We start from the raw sequence: 27,635 nt of genomic DNA on the forward strand, positions 1-27,635 counted from the left end.
ATCCTTTTTTTCTGTTGCTTTGTACGCGCGTTGCCGGGGCGGAGAGGCGAAACAGACGTGCGTATACAATTTTGGAGCTGGCCCGCCCGATTGTGTTCGCGCTTCGGCTTCCAAAGGCGGGGCGGGGCGGGGCGGGGTGGGGTGGGGGGGGCGGGGCGGGGCGGGGGTGGGGTGGGGCGGGGCGGGGCGGGGTGGGGCGGGGCGGGGCGGAACCACTTGGACGCAGTTAGAATCTCAACGAGGTCGCGAGGCGACGCGCATCCCCTGCGCCAAACACCGAGTAGTCTCTCTGTTAGGCCAAGGCTTCACCTACCTGGGTGATTTAGCAAGAGAAAGGAGAAAAACTACCCTAAAAATAATTATTGAATTTAACAGAACTTTGTTTTTTCTAGCGACCACCATGGCGGCGTTGAACAGCACAGCGGCACCCTCGTTCTCGACAGACGAAGAATTCCGGAGCAACGTCGACGATGTCTTTCTCATTGGCAACGGCATCGTGGTCGTATGTGCGTACACTATAACAAAAATCCGTCTATGCCGGAAATTTATGAAAAAAAAAGAAGTAAACTACATGGCCCCTTGTGTTGCAGTCATGCAGGCCGGTTTCACATGCCTGGAGGCCGGGTCGATCCGGTCCAAGAACGTCACCAACATCGTGCTCAAGAACGTCCTGGACATGTGTAAGTACCGTACCAGTGGTCTCGCCTTTTCACTGCCACACTGCCAATCGGAAACCAGTTTCCGAACCCGCGGCCGCTGGAGCGGGAAGGCAGGCGATCACCCCGACTGCATAAAAATGGCCCAGCGACCTTGCTCCAGTGACCTTGCTCCAGAGGAAGCCGATCGAGGCGCACGGCCGAGGGAGCAGTGAACCTGGCATTGACGCGTTTTGAGCTCCAGAGTCGCTAAGCGGGACTCGAACCGAACGTGTGACCCCACCAATGGATTGCTCTCCGAACGAGGCATCCATCGGTGGGGTCAGACGTTCGTTCGAGCCCCATTTAGCGACTCTGGAGCTCAAAACGCGTCAGTTTTGGCCGCCTCACCGGTCTTCTGGCCCACTGCCTGCAGATGATGGTCCATTGCCTGTTTCAGTCATCAGCGGCATCCTGTACTGGCTGGTGGGCTTCGCCTTGGCCTTCGGGTCGGGCTCGGGGCCTCTGGGGGCCTTCTTCGGCGGCTCGCTGTGGGCCGGCCTCGGGGTCGGCGACGCGGGCCAGCCCCGGATGTCCAAGTGGTTCTTCCAGTTCACGTTCGCCGCCACCGCGGCCACCATCATCTCGGGCTCGGTGGCGGAGCGCTGCCGCTTCGTCACCTACCTTTGCTACAGCGCCCTCATCTCCGGTGCGTGCCTCCACTGGGAACCGGAAGTGGACAAATACCGGAAGTGGATCAATGCCGGAGACAAAACCGGAAGCCAAGCACCCGCAGCAGCCCAAAACAAAACGCCACGCACGCGTTGCGCTCTGTGTGGCCTACCTCGCAGGCGCGCGCGGAGTACAGCCCGCGTCAAAACTTTCGCTGCTGTAGTAAAGCTCGTCCAAGAAAGACGGACATTGCAAATATTGTTTGGCAGTTTGACTATAATCTTGGGAAGGCTTTGAACTTGGCTCACTCGGGCAGGAGGTGAATGTTGCGAAGTGTGACACCCTGCCCGTGGCGTTCCGTTCCGTTCCAGGCGTGGTGTACCCCACCGTGTCGCACTGGGCCTGGCACGACGACGGCTGGCTCAACGTGCTGGGCTTCAGGGACTTCGCCGGCTCCGGCGTGGTGCACCTGGTGGGCGGCGCGTGCGCGCTGGCGGGCTGCGTCTTCATGGGGCCCCGCAAGGGCCGCTTCGTCGGCGGCCAGGTGCAGGACCTGGCGGGCCACTCCACGCCGGTGAGGACCACAGTGGATTTGCCGGAGGACCGCCCTCGGGACCGCCGCAGGCGGCCGAAACTCACTGCAGACGCGTTTTGAGCTCCAGAGTCGCTAAATGGGGCTCGAACCGAACGTGTGAACCCACCAATGGATTCCCCGTTCGGAGAGCAATCCATTGGTGGGGTCACACGTTCGGTTTGAGTCGCATTCAGCGACCAAAGACTAACCCTCTGGCCCGCAGCTGACTGGCGTGGGCGCCTTGATCCTGGCGGCCGGCTTCCTCGGCTTCAACGGCGGCTCCCAGGGCAGCATCTCGGCGCCGGGCGACGGCGCCGCGGTGGCCAAGGCCGTCGTCAACACGGTGCTGTCCGGCGCGGGCGGCGCGCTGTGCGGCCTGTTCGCGGTGCGGCTGGGCGCCGTCAACAACCCGGCCTGGGGCTTCGCCGTGCCCACCAACGCCATGCTGGCCGGGATGGTGAGGGTCGAGGGTTCGACTACCGGCACCGCCGCACAGTGGGCCAGAAGACCGGCGCAGGCGGCGAAAACTTTGGGCGCGTTTCGAGCTCCAGAGTAGCTAATCCGGACTCGAACCGTGCGTGTGACTCCACCAATGAATTCCTCGTTCGGAGAGCAACACCAGGGGGTGGCAACGGCCTAGGAAGAGCGTGAAGCGATGCTCGCGCCGTCAGTGCAGAGGTTGCGCACTTGTTCGAGATTATGAAAACTAGACTGTGTTCTTCAAAACGCTTTGCACCGATGGAAAGGGCTTGAAATTTAGGGTGCATTAGGCTAATTGCTCTTCTCCAAACTCTCACCTTACCTGACATTAAGGTGCAGTGAAAACACCTAAAAACACGAGAAATCATAAAATTTAGGAAAAACTCGAATGCGCCATGTTGATGTAAATGGTTCCACCCTTGTGTTCGGTTGAATTGGAAGTATCGGGCAGTCTACTAGGCCTAATGCACCCCAAATTTTGTGCTCTTTTGATCTGTGCAAAGCGTTTTGCAATCAACGGGCTAGATCTTACAATCGAAGCAAAATAAGAAACCAATGCACCTTACTCGCGCATGGCTTCACGCGCTTCCTAGGCCGTTGCCGCCCCCTGGCAACACGCTCGGTTCGAGTCCCAATCAGCGACTCTGGAGCTCAAAACGCATCCGGGATTTTGACCGCCTCCACCGGTGGTGCACTGTGCGCCGCCTGATTTTCTTGTTGATGCTGATGCCCTTGGTGTGCTCGCCACGGCTCGCCAGGTGTCGGTGTGCGGCGCCGTGAACCAGCTCGCCATGTGGGCCGCCGTGGTGACCGGGGCGGTGGGCGCGGTCTTCTTCCTGGGCCTGCACGTCCTGCTGCTGCGTCTCCAAGGTAACGCTTTACTGCCCTGCTTGTTCCTCCGGGCCCCGTCGCTCTGTCTCTCTCGCACCTCTCGGGATGCCCCACGAGTGCGAGAGAGACAGACACTCGTAATGAGTCTGTGCGTCACGCCTAACTGACGTCGTTGTGCTCTGCAGTCGACGACCCCCTGGACGCGGCGCCGGTTCACCTCGGCGCGGGCTTCTGGGGGCTGTTCGCCGGGCCGCTGCTCACCCCGGACGGCATCCTGTACTCGGTCACCTCCGAGTCGCTGTCGGTAAGCACCGCCACCTCCATCACCACCAAAGAGTACACCGGCGTTGGTAGCCAAATCCAAGACGCGTTTTGAGCTCCAGAGTCGCTAAACAGGACTCGAACCGAACGTGTGACCCCACCAATGATAGTATGCTCTCCGTTCGAGGAATCTATTGATGGGGTCACACTTTTGGTTCGAGTCCCATTTAGCGACTCTGGAGCTCAAAACGCGCCTCCACCGGTCTTCTGGCCCACTGTGCCCGGCAACGCCAAGGCCGGCGAGGAGGCCGCACAGCGCACAGTAAGGCGTTGTTACCTATGGCGGAAGGCTCTCGGACGCTCCGGGCCGCGGGGACAAGGAGAAGGCCATCAAGAGCGGACATTCACTGCGGCTGAAATCGATAAATTTAGTGCAAATATTTGTGTAAATAATTTTATTTTGCGGTTTCGTTGTTCGCAGTTCCTGGCCTGCAACGCGGCGGGCGCGCTGGCCATCCTGGTGTGGTCGCTGTGCTGCAGCGTGATCATGTTCACCGTGCTGCGGGTCTCCGGGCTGCTGCGCGTCACGGAGGAGGAGGAGTTGAAAGGTGGGTCTCTCTCTCTCTCTCTCTCTCTCTCTCTCTCTCTCTCTCTCTCTCTCTCTCTCTCTCTCTCTGCATAGAGACAGAGCGACGATCTGAATCAGAAAGAGTGACCCTTGCCGTTGTTTCCAGGCCTCGACGTGTCCGTCCACAAGGAGCCCGGCTACCCGCTCAGCGCGTGGACGCAGTGGGCCGACTCGGGGCTGCCGGGGCTCGCCCTGTCCCTCCCCAACCCCGGGCCCCACAAGTTCAACAGTAAGTATCGCACTTACGGTGTACGCACTGGCTCGTAGCCGGAGGCGATGGCCAGGGCCCCGCACAGTGGGCCAGAAGACCGGCGGAGGCGGCCAAAACTCCAGACGCGTTTTGAGCTCCGGAGTCGCTTAGCAGGGCTCGAACCGAACGTGTGACCCCACCAATGGATTCCTCGTTCGGAGAGCAATCCATTGGTGGGGTCACACGCTCGGTTCGAGTCCCATTTAGCGACTCTGGAGCTCGAAACGCGTCTGGAGTTTTGGCCGCCTCCACCGGTCTTCTGGCCCACTGTGCCCCGTGCCGCGTCGCCGCCCACACGATACCCCGGTAAGCTCCTTTGCGTTGCTCGAGCGGCCAGCCCCCTTCTTTGCACGATGTGACGCAAAGCCCCGCCCCACAGATTGACCGGGGCAAGTCAAAGGATGACGCGCATTGTCAACAATTTGTTGTTGTTGTTTTTGAACTTTTAAAAATGATTGTTTCAGGGTCCGACCGGCCGCCCGGAACGCCTCTACACCGCTTCACTGAAAGGCTGTGAGCGTCGAAAGGCTTCGAGTTCGAGTGTCCGTCCGTCGAGTGGCCCTCGTTGTTGTCGGCCACGAACGCCCTGGATCGAGTCTTACAGCGTGCTGGAGCTGGGAATGGAAAAGAGCGGAATGAACCAGAGCAGGGAGGAGTGAATCAACAACAGCCCAGAACGTTGCGCCAATGAGCAGGCAGGACTCACTATTGGACAGTGGCGTGCGCAAGGGGGGTCAGGGGGGTCATGACCCCCCCCTTTGGCCACTAGAAGGCGCCTGGAAGGTAGGCAAATTGCGTCACTTCTCCCCTGTAAGTAGGCAAAAAGCATGGACTGACCCCTCCCTTTCAAAATTTCTGCGCACGCCACTGCTATTGGATTCATCTTAGACCGCGTTTATCACCCCCAACCTCACCTCTGTGACCTGGGTAACACGCCCTTCTCATGTATTTAGGCTGTGACAACTTTCACCCCATCCCCCAACCCAAAAAAAAATCACGGTCATACAGTGTAGTCCCTAGAGAAAGAATCTCTAGGGTGTTGTCCCATGCCAATCTCGATGAAAAACGCAGATTTCTGTGTCTAAATGTGTTTTGTTTGTTGCTTCACTCGTCTCAATTTATGGTGATAGAAGGCCAGGCAATGGCTTTAAATTGGATCTCAGAGAGATGGTTCGATTTCGTTTGCCACGAGACTCCAACGAGACTTGGAACTTTTCGTGGGGTAGGATCAGGAAATTTTCTTGTTGACATTTTCGGTTGTGAAATGTTTAGTGCCTACGATCAATATAAAGTGTTTGATACGGGCCCAGAAGGAAGGTATATTGGCAAATATTTTGTTCTTTTAACAAGCATAATCTTACTAGGTCCTTAAATAATGTTCTTTTTCGCTATGATAAGTAGTACTCTGTGGCAAACTCGTCAGCTCTCATATAGTGTGTGTCTTTTCAGGGTTCCAACCCCAAATCTATGTCTTGAGACATTTTGTTGTTATAGGAAATAGGAGTGTTATATGGTGTATGAAAAATTTGTACAGTTATGAATTAAAGGTGACGTTAACGATACTGCTAACGTCACGAACGAAAGTGAGCTCGTGTATTTCTTTCCTCTCATTCACGATGACTTCCCCACGCAGTTCGCTCTGGCAGTGCACTGCCCTCTGGCGGCCGCCCCCGGGACCCTGCCCAGAGCGCGGCTGACACACGTCGACACGTCGCGCGGGGAGCAGAGCCCTGTGGCAATACCCCGTGCCGCGTCGAGGTTGCTCGGATGGGTTTGATGGTTGTCCGGATCAGTCTGAGTGAATGCGGGCAGACTGTGTTGCAGTGGCCGCGGGGGCTGAGGAGTCGACCGCCAAGACAAAGACGCAGGTTCAACTCCCAGCCACAGTTTCGTTTTCCGCATTATTCCTGTGACGTGTCGGATGGGTGGTCTACCTTCAAGGCGCGGTGCTCTGGGCAGTGGCGCCGTGAAGGAGGGCCACCCATCCGACAAGTCACCTCGCCGGTCAAAGGAAGATACTTGAGTCTAGTTTAACACAAAACACCCCGTACAGCTTGCCCTAGGTCCAAATCAGGGCATTGCAGTGTACCACCCCTGCGCCACGTGGAGTCCCTACCCTTCCCTCGGGAGGGCGAGGTCAGTGGGCCAGTAGCCGCACAGTGATTGACACCCTCGGAAATGATTCCCGCAGACTGATTCCGAGAGTCGTCCGCGTCGCTGTGTCTCTCTCGCACCCATGCGGGACGCCCCACGAGTGCGAGAGGGACACGGCGACGACAACGACTCTCGGAATCAGTCTGCTGCGCCCCGCTGGCGATGGCCCTTCCGATGGCCAGGAGGTGCAGCGCGGGGCGGGCGGGCGGGGCGGGGCGGGGCGGGGCGGGGCGGGGCGGGGCGGGGCGGGGCGGGCAGGAGCGCACCCACGAGGCGGTCGAGGGCAAGGTCTGGGAGTGGCCAGCCTGCAGTGGTCGTCGCAGTAAAGCTGAACCAATGGACGGTTTAGAGCGCCGCTGTTTTATCATTTCCATTGTAGGTGCACATCACCGCAGTGGGGCGGGGCGGGGTGAGGCCGGGCGGGGGGGGGCGGGGCGGAAGCGGCCGTCTATTTCCAGAGGGGTCACTGCAATCTGCCAAGGATGAGTCGCGGTGCAAGTGACAGCGACCAGGATGTAGGTCAGTGCAGCACAGCAGACGCGCGGACGACGCGCGGGTGGCGGACGGACAGACAGACAGACAGACAAGCAGGCAGGCAGGCAGACAGACAGACAGACAGACAGACAGACAGACAGACGGACATACAGGCAGACAGACAGACAGACAGACAGACAGACAGACAGACAGACAGACAGACAGACAGACAGACGGGCGGGCAGCAGCCGCGCAGACGTGGTGGAGCCTCGTCTCTTAATTGGCGCGTCTTGCGTCTTTGCGGCGTGCCGATGGTGGGCGCGTCTTGCGATCCGCGCGTCCAGCTGACGGACGGACGGACAAGATAGACAGGCAGACAGACAGACAGACAGGCGAGCCTGCTGCTTACCCTCGCCAACTCGTCGACTTGAGCCAGGCTTGAATCGATTCAATATGAATGCAAATGCCGCCACCTCCTGCAACGCCATGCAACGCCATGCAACGCCGCCACCGCAACAAAAGGCTCGGATGGTGGCGGGATTCGAACTCCGGACCAGCCCGAGAGGACGTCATCAGTAGTAAAGGTACCTTTACTACTGTCATCCGTAAAGCTGAAGAGGGCCAGAGACCGGTGGAGGCGGCCAAAATTCTTGACGCGTTTTGAACTCCAGAATCGCTAGAAAGGACTCGAACCGAACGTGTGACCCCACCGATGGGTTGCTCTCCGAACGAGGAATCCATTGGTGGGGTCACACGTTCGGTTCGAGTCCCATTCAGCGACTCTGGAGCTCAAAACGCGTCCGGAGCGCTGCTGCACCTTCATGCAGCCTTGTTGATTTGGGTGTCCTGTTCCGGACTTGGGCCGCGGTTTGCGGCTCGCCTGCGTTCGCGCCGTCCGCGGCGGTCGACTGGCGCGCCATCTGGGGCATAGTTGGCAAGGCAGGACTCGATTAAACACGGTCTTGCATTCGCGATCCTCCCAGGCGACCTCGCCCCGCCGCGGCCCCCTGGCGGCCCCGCCCCGCGTCTGTTTTCTTGCCTCGCCCACAAGGCACAAGGCCGCCAAGGCCTCGCCCATCCTCTGCACTGGCGTAAGGCCACCGGCTGGCCTTGGCGGCCTTGGCGGCACGAGGTCGCGCTGCACCGCGCAGTGGGCTAGAAGACCGGTGGGGGCGGCCAAAACTCTAGACGCGTTTTGAGCTCCAGAGTCGCTGAACGGGACTCAGACCGAACGTGTGGCCCCACCAATGCATTCCGCGTTCGGAGAGCAATCCATTGGTGGGGTCACACGTTCGGTTCGAGTCCCATTCAGCGACTCTGGAGCTCAAAACGCGTCCGGGATTTTGGCCGCCTCCACCAGCCAGTCTTCTGGCCCACTGTGCGCCGCTGCACCTCGGAACGTCCCGAGGGTTGGCTGGCGTGCCGTGCCGGGTTTGGCGCCAAATTCGAACCTGGCCGTGCCGAGCCGTGGCCGAGCCGCAAGGGAAGCACCAGCCGGAAGCCCGCAGCGCCACGCCCGCGGCGCGGGGACGCGTGCGGAGGGAAACATGACTCCGTCTCGCTCGCACTGCCGCTGGCCGCGCAGGAACGCCGTGAGTGCGACAGAGACAGACGCAGGCTGACGCGGGACGGGCGGCGGTCGTTTCCGAAGGCGGGGGCCGCGGGGGCCGCGGGGGCCACACCAGCGCAGTTAAAAGCCCTCGGCGTGAAAATGAGCCATCAACGCACTGGGCGCTGGGCGTCGCTGGGCGGAGTGCGCGGCCAGTGCCGTGGCAGTGCAGCGAACGGAGAGCTTCCGGGGGTTCAAGGTCGCTCAAGGCCGTTCAAGGCCGCGCAAGGCCGTCGCATGACGCGTCATGACAATCCGACAATCCCCAATGATGCACTGGCGGGAAGTGCGCGGGCCACGCGCTTTACAGTGTTGCAGCAGTTGCAGCTGCAGCGACAACGTTCCAGTAAAATCGCTCGAAGATTCGACAAGGAAAACAGTTCCGAAAATCCAAGTGGACAAAGGTGTCGCAGTGTGTACGAACAAATATGTAATGTAAAATCATTGAATAAAAATTTTAAGAGCCCCAATTTTTTATGAATTTTATTTTTGACTTTCCACGAGGAAGAGCGGGCGCAGTCGGCCGGGCGCGCCGCGCCCCTGAACCAGTGAGTGGCAAAGTCAAGGGGTGGAGGGGAGAGGGGGGGGGGGGCTGACAAGGTATAGGTCACTATGCGCCTCTATTATCATTTGGCTGGGGAGGCGAAGGGGGGGGGGGAGAGGGGGGTGGGAGAAGGGGGTCCTAGGAACAGTGCAAGTTGCATTGGGGCTCTCGGACCCCCGCGGCAGCGTGGCGGGGCGGGGTGTGGCGGGGCGGGGCGGGGCGGGGCGGGGCGGAGCGGGGCGGGGCGGGGCGGGGCGGGGCGGGGCGGGGCGGGGCGGGGCGGGGCGTCCCGCGAGGCTCGCGGTCCGCGGGCCCACGGCTGAAGGCTGGGCCTGTCTGGCCCGCCCATTACGCGAGCTGCGCTTTAGGCGTGTGGTGGCCGCTCTGGTGGCACTGGTGGCGTGGGCTCCGCTTCGCCTGCTTCGCGCTTCGCCTTCCGTGCGATCAGCTGTCCCCAGTGTGTCGTCGCGTCGTCGCGCAGTGCCGCTCCGCGTCCAGGACGTCCAGGACCGCTCCGCCGCGGCCGCCCCGGACCAGAGTCCACGCGATGTGCCGGCGAGACGCGCAGTGACCGGCCGAGAAGAAGAAGACCGTGCCTAGTGTCACCCTCCAGTCCGGGACGCCGACGTCGGTGGCAGAAGGTAGTACAAGGAGGCATCAGGAGGCCTCCGCCGCCTGAAGGATATCCGTTTATATTCACTCTGTCCCCGTCGCACTCATGGGGCGTCCCGCGCAGTGCGAGAGAGACACAGCGACGAAAACGACTCGCGGAATCAGTCTACCGGTGGAACCGCTGAAACAGAGCGGAGGCTGCTCATCAGACTTACAGTGCGTGTTACGTTCTTCGCGTTTTTCACGTGACAATGCACCGTCAGTTCAGTTGGGTGGTGGTCGTCCCCGTCCGTACAATTTTGACACGCTGCGTTTTGAGCGTCGTCGAAAAGGCTTCGGCCCTCGCGTCGCTGATTTTCCCTCCCAGCCCGGCGGGCCGTGGCGGGCCGGGCGGGCGGGCCTAGGGCAGGCCGGGGCAACGGCAACACACCGGATGGCGGGATGGCGCGGCAGAGCGGCGGCGAGGGGGACATGCAGCCAACGACATGATGGGGCGGCGAGCGCGACCAACGCGGCAAACCAAACCTTTTAGATCCTCACCACTTGGGCTGTCTGTCCATGCCAGCCTCGCCCGCCGGCCCTTTGCATTTTCGACGACCCCACCAATAGATTGCTCTTCGAACGAGGAATCCATTGGTGGGCTCACACGTTCGATTCGAGTCCCATTCAGCGACTCTGGAGCTCAAAACGCGTCTAGAGTTTTGGCCGCCTCGGTCTTCTGGCCCACTGTGCGGTGTGTTCGGACTGCTTCCGGCGACTGCTTGGTGGAATCCGGAACGTCGTCGAGGACGTCCCTCTGCCTTCGTCCCTTCGCCTTGGTCGGCGCGAGGCGCGGCGCCACATGCGTGCGCCGCGAGCGAGCGCGTCGAGAGACTTTCATTCATAAAAAGGCAACGAGCATCGTGTGTAATTGGTCCAGCAGTACCTCCCAGTGGATCTCCGTCACGCGCGTGATACCAGTGTACTTCCAGTTTCTTTAAACCGCCCTCATATTTTTTTTTCATGTGGAATTCCCGCTTTTTCTTACGGGCTTGTCACTTTTTTCCGGATGAAAGCACACCATCGCGCAGTGCATTCATTGTCTGCGTGACGTAACTCTCATTGCAACTTCAAGGGGACAAACGCGCATTCTTGTCATTTAACTGATTGATCCTCGCTGCCGCTGCACTGCCACACTGCTACTGAGCACCACGAAAATGATTCGCTCCAAGGATGCTCTGAGTGTCTGTCGAGCGATTCCACCGCCCGCGCTCTCTGTCCCTCTCGCACCCCTACGGCCCTGCGGCACTCTCCATGAATGTGAGAGAGACAGAGTGCCGGCGGCGACTGGCGCGGGTCCACTCCACTCCGCGCCCTGCACTGAAAAAAAAGTCTGGTTACAAGTACCAGACCAATCCTAGTTAAACGAGTACTAGTTACACATACGAGAATGCTAGTATTACTCCGCGGCTTCACGCTGACCGATCTGTTACACCGCGTTCCAGCGGGATTCCGAGGGTCGTTTTCATCGCTCTGTCTCTCTCGCACTCACGGGGCGTCCGTTGCGGGCGAGGTTGCGGGTGCGAGAGAGACAGAGCGACGACAACGACTCTCGGAATCAGTCGGCGGAGTCCGCGAAGTAGCAGTGGCACATGTGGCTAGGGTCGCGGCCTGTGGCAAGGCCTGTGTGTGGGCCCTGTGCCGCCCCGTGCCCTAGGCAGCCTAGGCGCCCAGGCCCTGGACCACGCACCATGTGGTATCAGCAGGGCTGGCCGGCCACGCTTGGTTGTGCGCGACCCACCACTTTCAAGCGAGCCGAAGGAACGGAGGAACCTGAGGAACCAACTTTCAACTATATTTCAAATAGTTCTGAAGCGCCTGCCAATGTCACACTGCAAAAATTTCTGTACCAAATGACGGAACTTAGCATGGAAAAATGGACGTTTCGTCAGAATGCCGTCACATTTTCGCCCGGAGGATGGCGCATGCGCTGCTAAAGGGTTAAAAATAAGGAAGCCTCCTCCTGTTGACCCTCGTCCGTGTGCCCTGCCCCGCCCTGCCCCGCCCTGCCTTCCCCTCTGCGTTCGTTCCCGCCTCGTTCCAGAGGTCAATAAAGTGACAGGTGGGACGCGACGCAGCAGCGGCCACGGCGGCCCCGCCCCGAACCGCCCCGAACTACCCGCCCGCCTTCCCAGTGTATTTCCCTTTGGCTAGTTTTCAGCGCGCCAATACATTCCTAGCTTTAGTTCTTTATTGTGTGCCAAGGCGGCCGAGGGGGGTCGCTGGCCGACTGACCGCTGTTTTTGCACGGCCGAATTTAGATCGCGAAGCACGTGCTCGCCGAGGACTATTTTTATTTCCACTCGCAGTGTGCGCCCCTGTCTATGAACCCCATTCTCTAGTCCCGGTGATGACGCTCTCTTGCCCAATCTTGCCAAACCCAACTTTTTAAATTAACTATTTTTGCGTTTTTGCGAAGGGGGTAACCAAACCTAAAGCTAGTCTGATAATCGTTTTCGAACCCGAATAACAGATACATGATCGATCAAATTCTGTGCGTTTTAATTTCAATCACAGTATTTTCCATGTTCTACAAGCCGCCGAGGCATCCAGCCTCTTTGGCACGGCGGAAACATACAAGATGGACGCCTCCGATAATTCACGTCAAGGTGCACAGAGTTCCGACGCCGCTCTGTCTCTCTCGCACTCACGGGGCGTTCCGGGGCGTTCCGTGAGTGCGAGAGAGACGGAGCGGTTTTTGCATGGCAGCGCTCCAGCTGGCCTGCTGTTCATGGAGACGAAATCCCCTTACGGCGTGGTTAGCAAATCACACCGAGGTGCCACCGGTCTATGCAGATCGGCAGTGCACGTGCGGTTTAGCGCGTCATCACACACACTGTTAACACCGATGTGGAGCGCAACGCTGAGGCCAGCCCACGGGAAACTCAAAGCATCAACGAAATGGCCACGCCGCGGTAAAATGTCTTTATAAATTCGCAAAAAAAATTCGATTTTAATTTCCGTGATTTTTTTTAAATTTGTCGCAATGGCGAGCTGGACTGCCCCGTAGTGGGGTTCTCTTTGTAGTCCACTGTAAGACTGCCCTACGGAGGGACGGACGCGGAGGTCGAGGAGCTCCTGGCTGTGCAGCCCTTGCCCGCCCCGCCCCGCCCCGCCCCGCCCCGCCCCGCCCCGCCCCGCCCCGCCCCGACCGGCCGCGAGCTCCCGAAGGGCAGTGGGTCTCTGTTAGGGGAGGCCGGGGCCGCGGGTGCCCCGCGGGGGGTAGGCGCCGTCGTTGGCGTAAACGCCGCCGCGCCCCGGGCAAGGCTAGGCAAGGCTAGGCAAGGCTAGGCAAGGCTAGGCAAGGCTAGGCAAGGCTAGACAAGGCCCCGGGCATGTGGGTCATCTGGACGCCGCTGCCTCGCCGCGCCTATACTCGGCCACGACGCCGCGACGCGGCAACGGCCGGGCGTGGCGGCGCGCCCCGTGGGCCCCGTGCCCCGATATCGGCACCGTTCGTCCCGCACCGTGACATTTCTATCTGGCCCCCTACCCCCCGGCCGCTTCCTTGACCCCGCCCACCCTGCACCCCGCCACGCCACGCCACGCCACGCCCTGCTGCCCGGAACTGCCCCAATTCCCTGCAAAAAGGCCCACCAGGCCCAGGCCCACCCGACCTGTCATATGGACACCCAGGACCCGGAAAGAGAGAGAGAGAGAGAGAGAGAGAGAGAGAGAGAGAGAGAGGGAGGGAGGGAGAGAGAGGGGGGGAATTCCCTCACACCGTTCGGGCCTACCATTTGTACCCAGAGGTCAATAACGCAATCATTTACTTGAGAATTTGAGAGTTTAACGTTGTAAGTTACAGGGAGGATTATTTTTACAAAATTAGTTATTAATTGCATTTTTCAATGCATTTTTGGCATACATTTAAGCGAAAGTTGCAATCAGTTGGTTCACTTCGTCGAACGCCTTCGACGACAGGTCAGAAAGCTGGGCTGCTCCGTTACGTGAACAAAGACACCTTGTTTTGTTTTGTCTAACCTCATTCCCATCCGTCCGACATTAATCCTGACTTAACGTTTTTGCCGACGGAACTATGAGCCCCTTAAAGTGTGGGCCCGAGACGGTCTGACGGTGTACCCGCGGCGTGTGAGAGCGGGGTGGAGCGGGGTGGAGCGGAGTGGGGGGCGTGGGTGACAAGCAGAACTAAGTACCTCTTAAACAGGTAGTTTGTTGTAGCTTTTGTCGCACTAACACCGAGTAACACCGGCCGTTCTCGGACGACATGGAGCGACGCATGTCAAGCGTTTCGTTTAGAGCACAACGATGTGCGCCACGGCCGCGACTAACCTAACCTAACCTAACGAACAAGCTTCCTGGACTAGCGCGCTCAATCTCTCCATGTCGGCAAATCCCGCCAAATCCACGACGTCTCGCTCCGCCCGAGGCTCGGCCGGCAAACAGGCGGCCCTTCCGCAAGCCGGCGACTCGGCGAGGCTAGGCGAGGCGAGGCCCCCTGCTTCGGCCCGTTTGACATTTTGTGGTGACATTTTGCCTCGCTACAGGCAGCAGAAGAGAAATCGTACGAAAGAAAAATGTCCGAATAAACGGGAATCTTTGTACGTATTACGGGACGAATTTATTTTTTGCCGTGCCTTGGACCGGATAAAGAACCGCTAAAGGTTATCGTCGTTGGTATCGAGGTATCGACGTGAGCTGCGAGAGTGATGACAGAACAGGGCCTTATTTGAAATTTATGACAGCTACCTGACAGTGTGAGAGAGAGCGCGGCGCGAATGCTTCGATGGATCGCGTACGCAGTATTGTCACGACCGCGGGGACTCGTGCCGGCGGAAAAAAGGAGACGCCTGATTCCGGCCGGGTTCGAACCGGCGACCATCTGCGTGTAAAGCAGATGTGATAACCACTACACCACGGAACCGAGCTGGGAGGGGGCCAGCACGCTGCGACACTTGTAGCGCCAAGCCGCGCCTGCGCAGATGCGCGTCGGCAGCGGCAAGGACGCCGTCGGGGTGGGGGGAGAGGGAAGTGCTAGCGGAGCGCAGCTACCGCCACTACCGCCACCGCCGCGCGGAGCTTGACCGCCGCGGCACCACTGGCGGCTCTGGTGTCCCACAGTCCAGGACTCTACTCTAGGTACATCTCTTTGGATGTCGCATCTTCGCGCGAACGCGCGCTACATTTTTATGAATCCGTCGAAATCGGAAATTTGAGATTGCCTAGCGTGTAAGACTCTTGGAGAAGAGTGAAATCAAATTGGACCAAAAATTGGAAAATCTCATTAAAAATCAAGATTTTAAAAATAAAATTTTATTTTAAGCAAGAGATATTTTGGTCAAATTTTCACAAACCTATCGACGGACAGGTATACGAATCTCTGTCCAAAAACAGACGTCTTGATTCCGGCCGGGATCGAACCGGCGACCATCTGCGTGTAAAGCAGATGTGATAACCACTACACCACGGAACCCCGCGGTGCTGATAACGGTATCCCCGCTCCTCAGTGTAATCAGAGTCGTACCGATTGGGCAAGCATAGAGGCACGCTTGGAGGCTTCCCGGGATTACAGCCGGATTACATGGCCGCGGGGACTTGGCGTGTAGGGCACGCCAAAAGTGGGGGCGGGAGGGGGAGGGGGGAATAAAGCTGTCTGCTTTTCAACGCGACACTCGGAAATAACAAAACGGTTTTGCATTCCGTGTGCTCCGCGCTGCTGGCGCGGGTTGCTTGGGGTGGTGGGCTGCTGCCTACTGGTCCTGCCACCGCGCTGCCGGGTTGCGTCTTTGTTTGGCGGGAACAGCTGCGCGCGGCTGCGGACTGATCGCGAGAGTCGTTTTCGTCGCTCTGTCTCCCTCGCTCCCATACGGGACGCCCCGTGAGTGCGAGAGAGACAGAGCGACGAAAGCCGCGGCTGGCATGACGACGGCCTTGAACGCGGCCACGCCCGCGCCGCGGTGCACGCGCCTCGCGCCCCCGGGATGCACGGCGATGCACCAACGCGACGCGCCCGGGAGTTTGAACACCGGCGAGGCCTGAAATATCGCAGGTGGTGGTCTGTGCGGCACGGCGTTGGCGCGGCGTCGACGTGCCGCTGCGTGCGGGGCGGGGCGGGGCGGGGGGGGGCGGGCGGGGCGGGGGGGCGGGGCGGGGCGGGGGCGGGGCGGGGCGGGGCGTTCCGCGTTTTGTATTCACGCTGGCGCTTGGCGGCCTGGCGACGAGCCCTGGCCCACAACACACTTACCTCACGCACTTCACACGCGCCGACGGGCCGACGGCGACACCCCGCCAGGCTACGCCACGCTACGCCAGGCCGGCCGGCTGATTCCGAGTCGTTTTCTGTCTGCGCCCCGTGCAGGTGCGAGAGAGACAGCATGAAGAGACCGCTCGGAAGCAGACCACGGGCCGGGTCCTCGCCCCGGCAGCGACGTAGCGACGCGTCGGAGTTTCGGCACGAACCCCGGCCCCGCCGCCGCCGCCGTTCGGAACCGAGCCGCGTTCCATTTCAGCGGGAAATTCAAACCCACGCCTGGGTCTCTATTTGGGGGTTGTAGAGGGGGAGAGGTGCATGCGAATGCACACAACGCAATGCCACTCAGGAAGGAATAGATCGGCAACGATAAGCAGCCCGCCCCGCCCTGCCGCCCCGCCCGGTGGCACACCAAGGTGGCACACCAAGGTGGCACCCCGCCAGCGAACGAGGTGCAGGCGGGTGCGGGGCCCAGCCACGCCCGCCATGCCCAGCCCATCAACGAGGCATCGTGGCCATCATCGGGTCGCCGTGCTTCGCTTGCTTGCCTTCCGTTTACAGGCGAACGGCACCCTCGACGACCGCCGTTATGAGCAGAACTCTCACCCGCTTCATTTTTGGTGTTCCGCTCCTCCCTGTCGGACATCAAGGAGGCCTCCAGGGGGTTGAGCAGCTCGGCGTTGCAGAGGCTGGGCGTTCGGTCCCGAAGCAGACAGACTTGACAGCTGCAACCCGTCCCAGGATCGCGCCGAAGCGGGTCCAAGACCAGCGTCGTGGCCTTGCAGTGGCGTGGCCCGGCGTGGCCCCGTACACAGGGCCGTCTAAACAAAGCGAGTGCCTCTGCCACGCGTTCGGGATGGTGCGGACGCGTGCGGACGGGACAAGGGGTTCGCTTCGGCCGGCCGGGAGGCGCGCTGAGGTAACCGGTAACCCTGGCAGTGGACCAAGCGGCCCGAAGCACGAAGCTGGGGGGCGAGGGGTGTCAACGCGACAGAGGACAGCCAGGGCCAAGGCCGCAGCGTCCCGTCTCTGTCGCTCCTGCAGCACGGTGCACCGTGGATTTGCCAGGACACCGGTGGGGGCGGTCAAAATTCTAGACGCATTTTGAGCTCCAGAGTCGCTTAGAAGGACTCGAAACGAGCGTGTGACCCCACCAATGGATTCCTCTTTCGCAGAGCGATCCACTGGTGGGGTCACTCGTCCGGCTCGAGTCCCCTTTAGCGACTCTGGAGCTCAAAACGCGTCTAGAATTTTTCCCCATTCCTCGCTTCCGCCGTGTGTATTTTGGCCGTTGTTTCGGCGGCGCTGCACCGACGGAACGATAAACTCACCTAGCACTCTGCCGCGCTCCTTGCGAAGTCGGGGCTGCGAGCACGGCGTTCATAATTCTGACGCCGGTCTAATTTGGTCGGTGGTCCTAGGCCGGCCGGTCCTCGCGGCACGGGAAATGCAAACTGTTGTGAGTACTATACACACAAACACAAGCGCACACACATACACACATATATACATACACACGCGCGCGCGCGCGCAAACATTGCGCGGCCTGAATTCCAGCTTCCACACCCTATGGGCGGCAGACAGTGTCGCGAAACCACTCCCTCAGGCATTTCAGGCCCAGTTTCATGGTCGACGAATCCGGCCAACAAAGTAAACTGAACTGCATCGTGGGAATTTTTTTTTGCCTGCTCATGTTGGCGACACTGTTCGGTTGCAGCGTTGCAGCCATGCGGCTCCGGTTCGGCCTCCTGGGCCTGGTGGCGCTCGCCGCCCTGGCCGTCATCGCCATCCCCAGCGCCGCGGCCCAGGACGAGCCTCGCGACGAGCCCCCGACGGAGAACAAGATCAAGACGCTCATTATCCTGCTGGACGGGTAAGGCCGACCGCCCACACTGCCAAACACATCGAAATGTCGAGCGCGGGAACTCAAACACTGCCCGAAATATGTCCGACAGGTTCCGATGGAACTTCTTGAAGCTCCTCGGCGAAGAGACCTCCGGCTTCAAGGAGTTTATCAAGAACGGCGTGTCGGCCGAGTACGTCAAGTCCGTGTTCCCGTCGCTGTCGTTCCCGGCGTGGACGACCATCGGCACAGGTGCGTCCAATACCGGACGCGTTTTGAGCTGCGGAGTCGCTCAATGGGACCCGAACCGAACGTGTGACCCCACCAATGGATTCCTCGTTCGGAGAGCAATCCATTGGTGGGGTCACACGTTCGGTTCGAGTCCCATTTAGCGACTCTGCAGCTCAAACCGCGTTTAGAATTTTAGCCGCCTCCGCCGGTCTTCTGGCCCGCTGTGCACAGTGCATGCACTGGTTCACGAACTTTTGGTTGCTGCAGGCGTGTACCCGGAGACGCACGGCATCCTGGCCAACTTCTTCTACAGCCGGCAGCGCAGGGCGCTGTTCAAGCTCAACGACACGACGAGCACGAGGCAGGCCTTCTGGTGGCAGGGCCCCGAGCCCGTCTGGACCACGGCCACCAGGCACGGCCTCCGGGTCGCCACCATCCTGTGGGGCCGCAGCGACGTCCCCGTCTTCGGCATCCGGCCCGAGGCGGCGCAGGTAGGCGTCACGACCATGGTCACGACAGTCACGGCCATCCGCAGCATTTCACTACCATGGGACTTTATGTGACCATATTTGACCTATAGACAACATATGTGACCATGTGACTAGAATGTGACCATGGGGCTGGATGTGGCCATGGGACTAGATGTGGCCATGGGACTAGATGTGGCCATGGGACTAGATGTGACCATGGGACTAGATGTGGCCATGGGACTAGATGTGACCATGGGACTAGATGTGACCATGGGACTAGATGTGACCATGGGGCTAGATGTGACCATGGGACTAGATGTGACCATGGGACTAGACGTGACCATGTGACTAGATGTGACCATGCTGGCCATGCCCTGCAGGGCTACGAGTACATCGAGGACGGCCTTCCGCACCTGCGAGACTCGCTGGAGCGCAGCGTGGACTTCCTGGAGAAGGGCATGGACCTCGTCATGACGTACTCGGAGCACGTCGACGACGTGGGCCACCGCTACGGCCCGGACTCCCTGGAGATGAAGTACACCATCGGGGACATCGGCAAGCTGCTGGCCGGCATGTTCCAGAAACTCGAGGCGAACAACCTCAAGGAAAAGGTCGGGAACGAATTTCGAAACAAGAGCATCGGCAGGGCGTTTTCTTTCTACTGTACCCCCGCGATGGCTGTCCAGGTGAACGTGGTGCTGATCGGTGACCACGGCATGTCCACCGTGGACCCCGGCGAGCCCATCCGACTGCGGGAGTTCCTGGACCCCGAGGACGTGGAGCAGGCCCTGGGGCAGGGCGCCTTCGTGTCCATCTACGCCAAGCCGGGCCGCGTCGAGTATGTGAGTATCTGCACGGAAAGCAACGCGGAGCAAGCCGCCAAACAGTGTGCCGGGAGACCGGTGGAGGCGGCCCAAAGCCCCAGACGTCTTTTGAGCTCAGCCTGCAGGGTGGGCAACCTATCTCGCACCGACGCGCGAAGCGTTGGCCACCCTCCCGGCTGAACCAGCGCCTCCTCTCGCGACGCTGCGGCCATACCCCGCGCGCCCGGGGCCTTGTCGATACCCCGCGCGCTGCGCGACAGTGGCGCCCCTCGCGGCCGCAGTTGGCACCGCCCGGCACCGCGCGCGCAGCAGGGAAAGCCAACGCCGCGCGGAAAGCGCGCCAAGTCGGGGAAGGACGAACTTCCCCGCGAACGATTATCCTGGCTGATACGACCATACTTTCAGTGCGCGCAACATTTCGCAGTGGAGGAGGGACTTGGTTGAAATGTGTCCGCGGCGCAGGTCTACCGGAGGCTGGCCGCCGTGCAGGGCCTGACCGTGTGGCGGCGCGGGGAAGTCCCGCAGGACCTACACTACAGCAGAAACGCCGCGCTGCCGGACATCATCGTGTCGGCCAAGAAGGGTGAGGCTTCCCCGCCACGCACAGTGGGCCAGAAGGCCGGCGCAGGCAGCCAAAGCTCTAAACGCGTTTGGAGCTCCAGAGTCGCTGAATGGGACTTGAACTGACCGTATGACCCCACCAATGGACTTCTCCTTCGGAAAGCAATCTACTGGTGGCATCAAACGTTCGGTTTCAGTCCCATTGAGCTACTTTGGGCGACTGTGGAGCCTCTGGAGATTTTGACCGCCCCTACCGGTCTTCTGGCCCACTGTGCCACGTCGACAGGTACAACCTGGAGTCAGGACTGGAGCACAGACTAGCGTTAGCCGCGGTAGCCGCCTGGGCGGACGCAAACAACCGTTTCACGACTTCCCGCACTTTACGAAATTCCTCAACGGATAACAGTAAAGCTTAAAGATCAAACTCAAACTACGCAAGTTCGCGTGCGAGAAAGCATGCCTGGAAGCATGACCAAAGTTTTGCCTTGTCGTCTATAGCATGCCACCCTGGATGTGAACGGTGTAGGGACGTTCATTCCTCAAAAATTTCCATTCTAATTGAAAATAACTACTTCTTTTCAATTTTTTCTGACGCCATGTTCCGTCCTGTGTGGCTTGAGTATTATCTGTTACGCGGAATATTGGAATTTCTATCTTCCACTGCAACCGAACACCCTACAGTGTAGTTGCTGCATCTACTGCGCACGCCATACCCCGTAGTCCCCGGCCGATTCCGTACATGTTGCATCTTGAGTGAGGTTATGTCAAGCGCTCTAGCCCCCCCCCCTTTTCCTCCTCACGCTGACTCATAATATCTCATATTTCATCATCCTTTTGATCACATCTCTGTTGCACGCCCGCCGCATGCCTGTCCACTGACAGGCTTCTACATGGACCCCGACGATGGCCCAGGTAAACCTAACCTAACCTTCCTAGCCTCGCGGCTGCTTGCCTGCAGCGCCCCGGCTCGTTTCCTTTGCAAGTTTTTCATCGACGTTGCAAATTTTCAATGGGGGGCCGTGCTGGGCCGTGCCCGAGTCGCGCAACCAGAAACCTCCACGAGAGTAGTAGGTAGGTTTTGCGGTGGGGTTACGCCATTTGCGCACGGCCCCCCAATGAAAAGCCAGCGTCTGTGTGAGTGTGATTCGTTGCTGTCGTTTCGTCTTGACGTTGAATTTGAAACTGAAACGTCGGCCTGGTGCGGGCAGGCCTCTCGCCGCGCTGCAGACTCATTCCGAGAGTAGTTTTCGCTCGAGTTTTCGTCGCTCTGCCTCTCTCGCACTCGGCGCGTCCCGTTTTGGCGCGAGAGAGACAGAGCGACGAAAACGACTCTCGGAATCAGTGTGTTTGCAGACACCGGCCGACAAAGAGGCGCTGCACCGGGGCAGGCTGGCAGGGCCAAGTCAGGGCACAGCCTCACGGAGTCCCTGCTTCCAGGATACCTGATCCGCGGACTGCACGTCAAGGACGAGACGACGCCGAGGCCGCACGGCATCCACGGCTACCAGCCCGACGTCGAGGACATGCGGACCGTCTTCTTCGCCGTCGGCCCTGGTGAGGAAGACAGTGGATAGCAAGTGGCTCCCCCTTTTAAATCGTTCTCAATTTCGTTTATTTTTGTTTTAATTTCTCAAAGACTTTGCGAGAAACCACAAGACTGGCCCCATCGAGCTGGTGGACGAGTACCAGGTGTTCTGCCACCTCCTGCGCATCCCCGCGCACGCCAACAACGGGTCCTGGGAGCGCGTTCGGTCGCTGCTGGCGGCCAACCCTCCGATCCCGTCGTGGCAGGAGCAGGAGCTGGACCACAACGTGGAGGACCTGATCCCCAACCCCATCGTGAGCACGCCGACGCCCCACGCGCCGCCGCCGGGCGCCGCCGCCCCGCAAGGCCCCAGCCCGCCGCGCCGCCGCCGACGCCCGCCAGCCTGGCCTCGGGGCCCGTCAGCCTGGCGCTGTCCGTCGTCGCGGGGGTCATCGGCTGGTACATCTTCCTGTGCATCGTCACCAACAGCCACTGAGCCGGCCGGTGACGTCACGGTTTGAGGTTCGCGCCACCGGGTTCAGGGTTTCGCACCCGCGGTCCGCGACCCGGAGTTTTTGAGCGCGGGGTTTCGCCCCGCCGAGTGGAGGCCAGGGCCAGGGCCAGAACACTGGTTCCCAGACGCGTTTTGAGCTCCAGAGTCGCTAAACGGGGCTCGAAGTGAACGTGTGACCCTGCCAATAGATTGCTCTCCGAACAAGGCTTCCATTGGTGGAGTCACACGCTCGGTTCGAGTCCCATTAAGCGACTCTGGAGCTCAAAACGCGAGTTTTGGCCGCCTCCAACAGTCTTCTGGCCCACTGTGGGCCACAAGGCACCAAGAGCACCACGAACTTGGCTCCGGCGGGGAGTTAGTCACGGGAACAGCTATGCTAGTCTATTATGGGATGCTGGGCGCTCCACTTTAACTCTCAATCGGTAGAACGTTCTGTTACGAACCAAGAAAAGACACTGTCGGGAAAACTTCAAGCGACCGAGCACTTGGACTTTGTACAATGCGATTTCTATTTAGATCAAATTTCAAACTATATTTCACACCCACAGATGTACCTAGAGGCACGCACCTGTAGGTGTGTACTTGACCAATCCCGCTCTGCTCAAATATGCGTACATCTGTGTAAATAGTTCACACGCACACACACACGCGCACACAGTATACACCTGCGGATGCGTACTAAGTTGGCAGGATTTGCAGAATTGTTTTAATTTTTATTGTAGTTTCTATACACGGCCAGAAAACCACCAGTTCCCGACTGGCGCTTCATTTCGTAATGTTTCTCTGATTTTGTTTTTTCTCTACGACGGTTGCGAAGCATTTCATATTTTTACGTTTACTTTTGTGATAATTTTGAATATACTAGGATAACGTTTGCGCAAGCGCGCACCCACTTGTGAGTTTATTTTAGGATATTTTGTTATAAAACAAGACACCCTTTTGGTTGAACCCTTTTGTTATGTAACCCCCTCCGCAGCAAACTCTCCCGTCAAACTACATTTATTTATTGAATCGGGCTTCTTTCAATCTAATTCAGCAAAGTTTTACATTCCGTTCCCAGCTTGAACCCCCTTTCCATGTAATCGAGATAGAAAATAATAAACTTTCTGGACTTCTGCTGCGACTTTGTTTTTGTCTGTAAAGCGACCAGTGATGTGGTGACGTGCAATGCCCCCTCGAATGAATTGAAACGGTCCCAGCGGACTGAGAGTCGTTGTCACTCTGTCTCTCTCGCACCTATACGGGAGGCCCCATGGGAGCGAGAGAGACAGAGCGACGACTCTCGGACTCAGTGTGCAGACAAGTGACGGTTCGGGAGGCTCGCCGCTGCTCGCCGCGCTCCGCCCGCTCGGCCTTGATTCCGTCTCATTGACTTGAGCCGCCCAGGCCGATCACAATCGCCGCCAGGGCGGATCCAGAGGGAGGGGGAGGGGAGGGGGTTGCGGGCCAGAAGACCGGCCGCCGCCGGCCAAAACACTAGACGCGTTTTGAGCTCCAGAGTCGCTAAGCAGGACTCGAAACAAGCGTGTGACCTCACCAATGGATTCCTCGTTCGGAGAGCTATCCGTTGGTGGGGTCACATGTCCGATATAAGTCCCATTTAGCGACTCTGGAAGCGCAAAATGCGTGCGGGGTTTTGGCCGCCTCCACCGGTCTTCTGACCCACTGGGCACCCCCTCTCCGTGGATCTGCGTCTGCCCAGCAACGTGCAGAGGGAACTCCGGCTGCTTCGCGCGCTTCGCGCCTGTGAGGTAGGCAATGGACAGCGGCCGCCGACAAGCGTCCTGTGCGGGTGGCCTATGCGGAGTTCGCAGGGGTTTTCACCACAAAGAGCGAGAAAAAACGGAGCACAGTACACAGGTTTAATAGTAAAAATAAATAAGAATTCACACGCAAGGGAGTAACGTTCGATTTGGCTGCGGTTGTCGTCGGCAGGGCGTTGGGAAGGCGGTCGACGCACTGGCGCACCCGAGGGCGCACCCTGGCCACCGCGCTCTGCAACCCACAAACGAGACCAGATTAGTGGACCTCCACACTGATTCCGAGAGTCGTTTTCGTCGCTTTGCCTCCCTCCCACCTAACACCCCAATGAGTGCGAGAGAGACAGAGCGACGAAAACGACTCTCGGAATCAGTGTGCTGGAAGGCCTGACGGAGGCGGCCGGCGGGCCTCGCGAAATCCGGCAGTTACGCGTCATCGTGCGCTGTCTCGCCCCCGGAGCAGCCAGAAATGGGTCGGACGCGCATGGCGGCGCCATGTTGTCTTCGCCTCCAAAATCGGCGGGAAGCGAAAATCGACGTCAAGAACCCATTTCTGGCTGGCCGTTGCCGGCGTCGGACAGTGGGCCAGAAGACCGGTGGAGGCGGACAAAACTCTAGACGCGTTTTGAGCTCCAGAGTCGCTAAACAGGCCTCGAACCGAACGTGTGACCCCACCAATGGATTGCTCTCCGAACGAGGAATCCATTGGTGGGGTCACATGTTCGGTTCTAGTACCATTTAGCGACTCTGGAGATCAAAACGCGTCTAGAGTTTTGGCCCTCCACCGGTCTTCTGGCCCACTGTGCGTCGGCGGCATGGCGGCGAGCAGGGTAAGGTTCGACGGGCATGCACACGCACCAGGAGAAACGCTTGTTGGACACGCACTCCGCGATGACGAGGATGAGCATGGCGACGAGCACCGCCACCACGAACACGGTGTCGATGTGGCGGTGGCACTTCGGGCGCGCCGGCACGGGCTCGGGGCACACGACGGGGTAGTCGTGGACCATCTTGCTGGGGCCGGGGCCGGGCCCGGACACCACAGCACCAAGGGGCGCGCCGGCGCTCGGCGCCGCCTTGGCGCTCGGCTCGTCCAGGATCACCTCCAGCAGCACGGCCTCGACGGCGTCCTCGACGGCGTCCTCGACGGCGTCCTCGACTCGGCCGCGGGCGCCGCTCATGGCGCCTGACACGCCCGGCGCGGACTGAGGCGACGGCGACGCCGTGGTCCAACGCCAGACGCAAACACAGCAATCAAGTGCAGGGGGCAGACCGGGGCAACGCGCAGCGACGCGCCAATGGAGTGCGCCGCCGGCTGCGGGCCGAGGCCCATTCCGGACAGCGCTCTCGTCCTGTCTCTCTCGCACTCATGGGCCGGCCCGAAAGGAGGCGAGGGAGACAGCACTGTTTGGAATGAGCCTATGTCGCCGCGGCAGCCGATGTCAAAGGCTTGGGGCGGCCTGGGGCGACTGGGCGTTTAGCGGAAATACTAGAAGTCAAATTCCCGCAACTCCAGCTCTACAAAGAAGTGGTCATGGTTACGCAAATAAACGGAGACCTAGCAGCCTGCGAAAGAAATCGTTTCAGCTGTTGGTGTGAACTGAAAAACGGTTGGTGTGAATTGAAAAATCTGGATCTGCGTCGTGACAAGGGGGTGACGGCGGATACGCTCCACATTGGGACAGAAGACCGTTGGAGGCGGTCAAAATCCCGGAAGCATTTTGAGCTCCACAGTCGCTGAATGCAAGGGGTAACCAACTACAGATTTTCATGTACACTGATTATATTTAGAGTATGATTACATGTGATTTCTTTTGATTATTTTATTATTTATCACTGATTATAGGAGGTCATTATGTTGATTATTGGGAAATATTGGGGATTATTTGAGCGCTGACCTCGGAAAGCTCTTAAAGTGTCGGAAATTCAATATTGGTGACTTTGGGCAGCCACTGCGTCAAATTTAGTTGTGGTCAAAGACCTTCCTCGACGCCTTGCTATTCTGAAGACCCTGCTCTTTCATGCCCTGCCTCGGGAAGGCTTTGACCGCTGATAATTTGGGAGCAGTGGTCTCGCAAAAGTAGACACAGTGAATGAATTTCAGAAAATTACCGTTTTTGCTGACTTTGAGCGGTCACTGCATCCAATTTAGTTGCGGTCAAAGACCTTCCTCGACGCCTTACTATTCTGAAGACCCTACTCTTTCATGCCCCGCCTCGGGAAGGCTTTGACCGCTGATAGTTTAAGAGCAGTGGTCTCGCAAAAATGGTCAAAAAGTGAATGAATTTCATAAAATCACCGTTTTTGCTGACTTTGAGCGGTCACTGCATCCAATTTAGTTGCGGTCAAAGACCTTCCTCGACGCCTTACTATTCTGAAGACCCTACTCTTTCATGCCCCGCCTCGGGAAGGCTTTGACCGCTGATAGTTTGGGAGCAGTTGTCTCGCAAAAATGGTCAAAAGTGATTGAATCTCCGAAAGTATGATTGTCATTTCATTGGATGATGTTGATTATTTCACTGATTACCAACTAGACGTGCAATGATTATCTTGAGTTGGGTACCCCTTAGCTGAATGGTACTGGAACCGAATGTGTGACCCCACCAACAGATTGCTCTCCGCTCCGAACGATAGGAATCCATTGGTGGGGTCACACGTTCGGTTCGAGTCCCATTTAGCGACTCTGGAGCTCAAAACGCGTCAAGAATTTTGGCCGCCTCCATCGGTCTTCCGGCCCAATGTGCGCTGTGGGCCCGTCACGCGCCCTGAGTCCCGCCTTCCAGGCTCAGCGCCGCGGCGGTTGGGTTGCCTGCCTCCCAGGCGAGGCCCGTCGCGAAGCCCGACAGGCCGACCGCAACTCGATGGTTAGAGCGTTTGCACGGCAGCACGGCGGCGGCCCTGCGTGTCTCGTCTTGGGAGGTTCCGCGTGACACCGGCACGGCGTGGCGTGGCACGGCACGGCGTCGACCCTTGTGGGTGCGTCTCACTGCGTCTCCTCATATAAATGCCACAGCCTTCCCTCCCCGGACCACCCAGCACTGCCGGCACCGCCACGCGGATCGCCGCGTTGAGGTAGTGGTGATTACAAGGTCCACCCCGCCCCGCCCCGCCCGCCCCCCCCGCCCCGCCCGCCCGCCCGCCCCGCCGCCCCGCCCCGCCCGCCCCGCCCCGCCCCGCCTCGCCCCGCCCCGCCTCGCCCCGCCCCGCCCCGCCCCGCCCCGCCCCGCCGACGACAAGCAGGCGCTCCTTTTGACGGGTAATGCGAGGGCTTGGAGGACGCACGCGCAGGGCCACAGGGCCGCAGGGCCGGAGGGCGTCGAGGAAGACAAGAACGCCTCATTGGCCTGATCCCAGTGCCAGTCTCGCTGCTGGCGACGCGCGTGAGGAGTGAGGAGTCCCGGAGGAACTGCCGCCACGCCGCCACGCCAACAGGAACAGGACGGCGCAGCGCCCGCAGGTTTCACTGCCTTTTTTCGTGCTGATGAAGGCCGCAGTTGTGCACGAGGTGCAGGAGTCCAGGCTCCAGGATAGTCCATGCTCCAGGATAGTCCATGCTCCAGGATAGTCCATGCTCCAGGATAGTCCAGGCTCCAGGATAGTCCATGCTCCAGGATAGTCCAGGCTCCAGGATGGTCCATCCTCCAGGATAGTCCAGGCTCCAGGATAGTCCAGGCTCCAGGACAGTCCAGGCTCCAGGATAGTCCAGGCTCCAGGATAGTCCAGGCTCCAGGATAGTCCAGGCTCCAGGATAGTCCAGGCTCCAGGACAGTCCAGGCTCCAGGATAGTCCAGGCTCCAGGATAGTCCAGGCTCCAGGAGTGCGAGGCGTGTCGATCACAGGGCGCGGCATGATGCAACGGAGCTAGGGCCGCTGGAGGCGCGGCACGGCGCGGCACGCCCGGTGGGATAGGGTTTGCTCACGCTCACGACGCGG

At 59.4% G+C, this 27,635-nt stretch overlaps 2 protein-coding genes and 2 non-coding genes across 4 annotated transcripts in view; 1 reads left to right on the plus strand and 3 right to left on the minus strand.

Annotated features, from left to right (window-relative positions):
- LOC117651872 (putative ammonium transporter 1) overlaps positions 1–5,919 on the plus strand; it is a 13,577-nt gene extending 7,658 nt beyond the window's left edge. The window contains exons 2-11 of the mRNA XM_034396411.1: positions 393–506; positions 591–680; positions 1,096–1,344; positions 1,679–1,881; positions 2,105–2,338; positions 3,120–3,231; positions 3,378–3,496; positions 3,935–4,061; positions 4,188–4,310; positions 4,796–5,919. Coding sequence (XP_034252302.1) covers positions 401–506; positions 591–680; positions 1,096–1,344; positions 1,679–1,881; positions 2,105–2,338; positions 3,120–3,231; positions 3,378–3,496; positions 3,935–4,061; positions 4,188–4,310; positions 4,796–4,848 — 1,416 coding nt within the window. The 5' untranslated portion in view covers positions 393–400 and the 3' untranslated portion in view covers positions 4,849–5,919. The remainder of the gene's footprint in view (positions 1–392; positions 507–590; positions 681–1,095; positions 1,345–1,678; positions 1,882–2,104; positions 2,339–3,119; positions 3,232–3,377; positions 3,497–3,934; positions 4,062–4,187; positions 4,311–4,795) is intronic.
- Positions 5,920–14,575: 8,656 nt separating this feature from the next.
- Trnav-uac lies at positions 14,576–14,648 on the minus strand. Its single transcript has one exon. It is a non-coding gene; the product is annotated as a tRNA-Val (tRNA).
- Positions 14,649–15,124: 476 nt separating this feature from the next.
- On the minus strand, positions 15,125–15,197 carry Trnav-uac. Its single transcript has one exon. It is a non-coding gene; the product is annotated as a tRNA-Val (tRNA).
- An 8,593-nt stretch (positions 15,198–23,790) lies between these two features.
- LOC117652005 lies at positions 23,791–24,883 on the minus strand. The gene is made up of 2 exons (XM_034396631.1): positions 24,561–24,883; positions 23,791–23,937 (listed from the first exon to the last, which is right to left on the minus strand). Coding segments are annotated over exons 1-2 (324 nt in total). The 3' UTR covers positions 23,791–23,936.
- Between the last annotated feature and the right edge of the window lie 2,752 nt (positions 24,884–27,635).

The sequence above is a fragment of the Thrips palmi genome, unplaced genomic scaffold, assembly GCF_012932325.1.
Source record: "Thrips palmi isolate BJ-2018 unplaced genomic scaffold, TpBJ-2018v1 HiC_scaffold_6, whole genome shotgun sequence".
Lineage (NCBI taxonomy): Eukaryota > Metazoa > Arthropoda > Insecta > Thysanoptera > Thripidae > Thrips > Thrips palmi.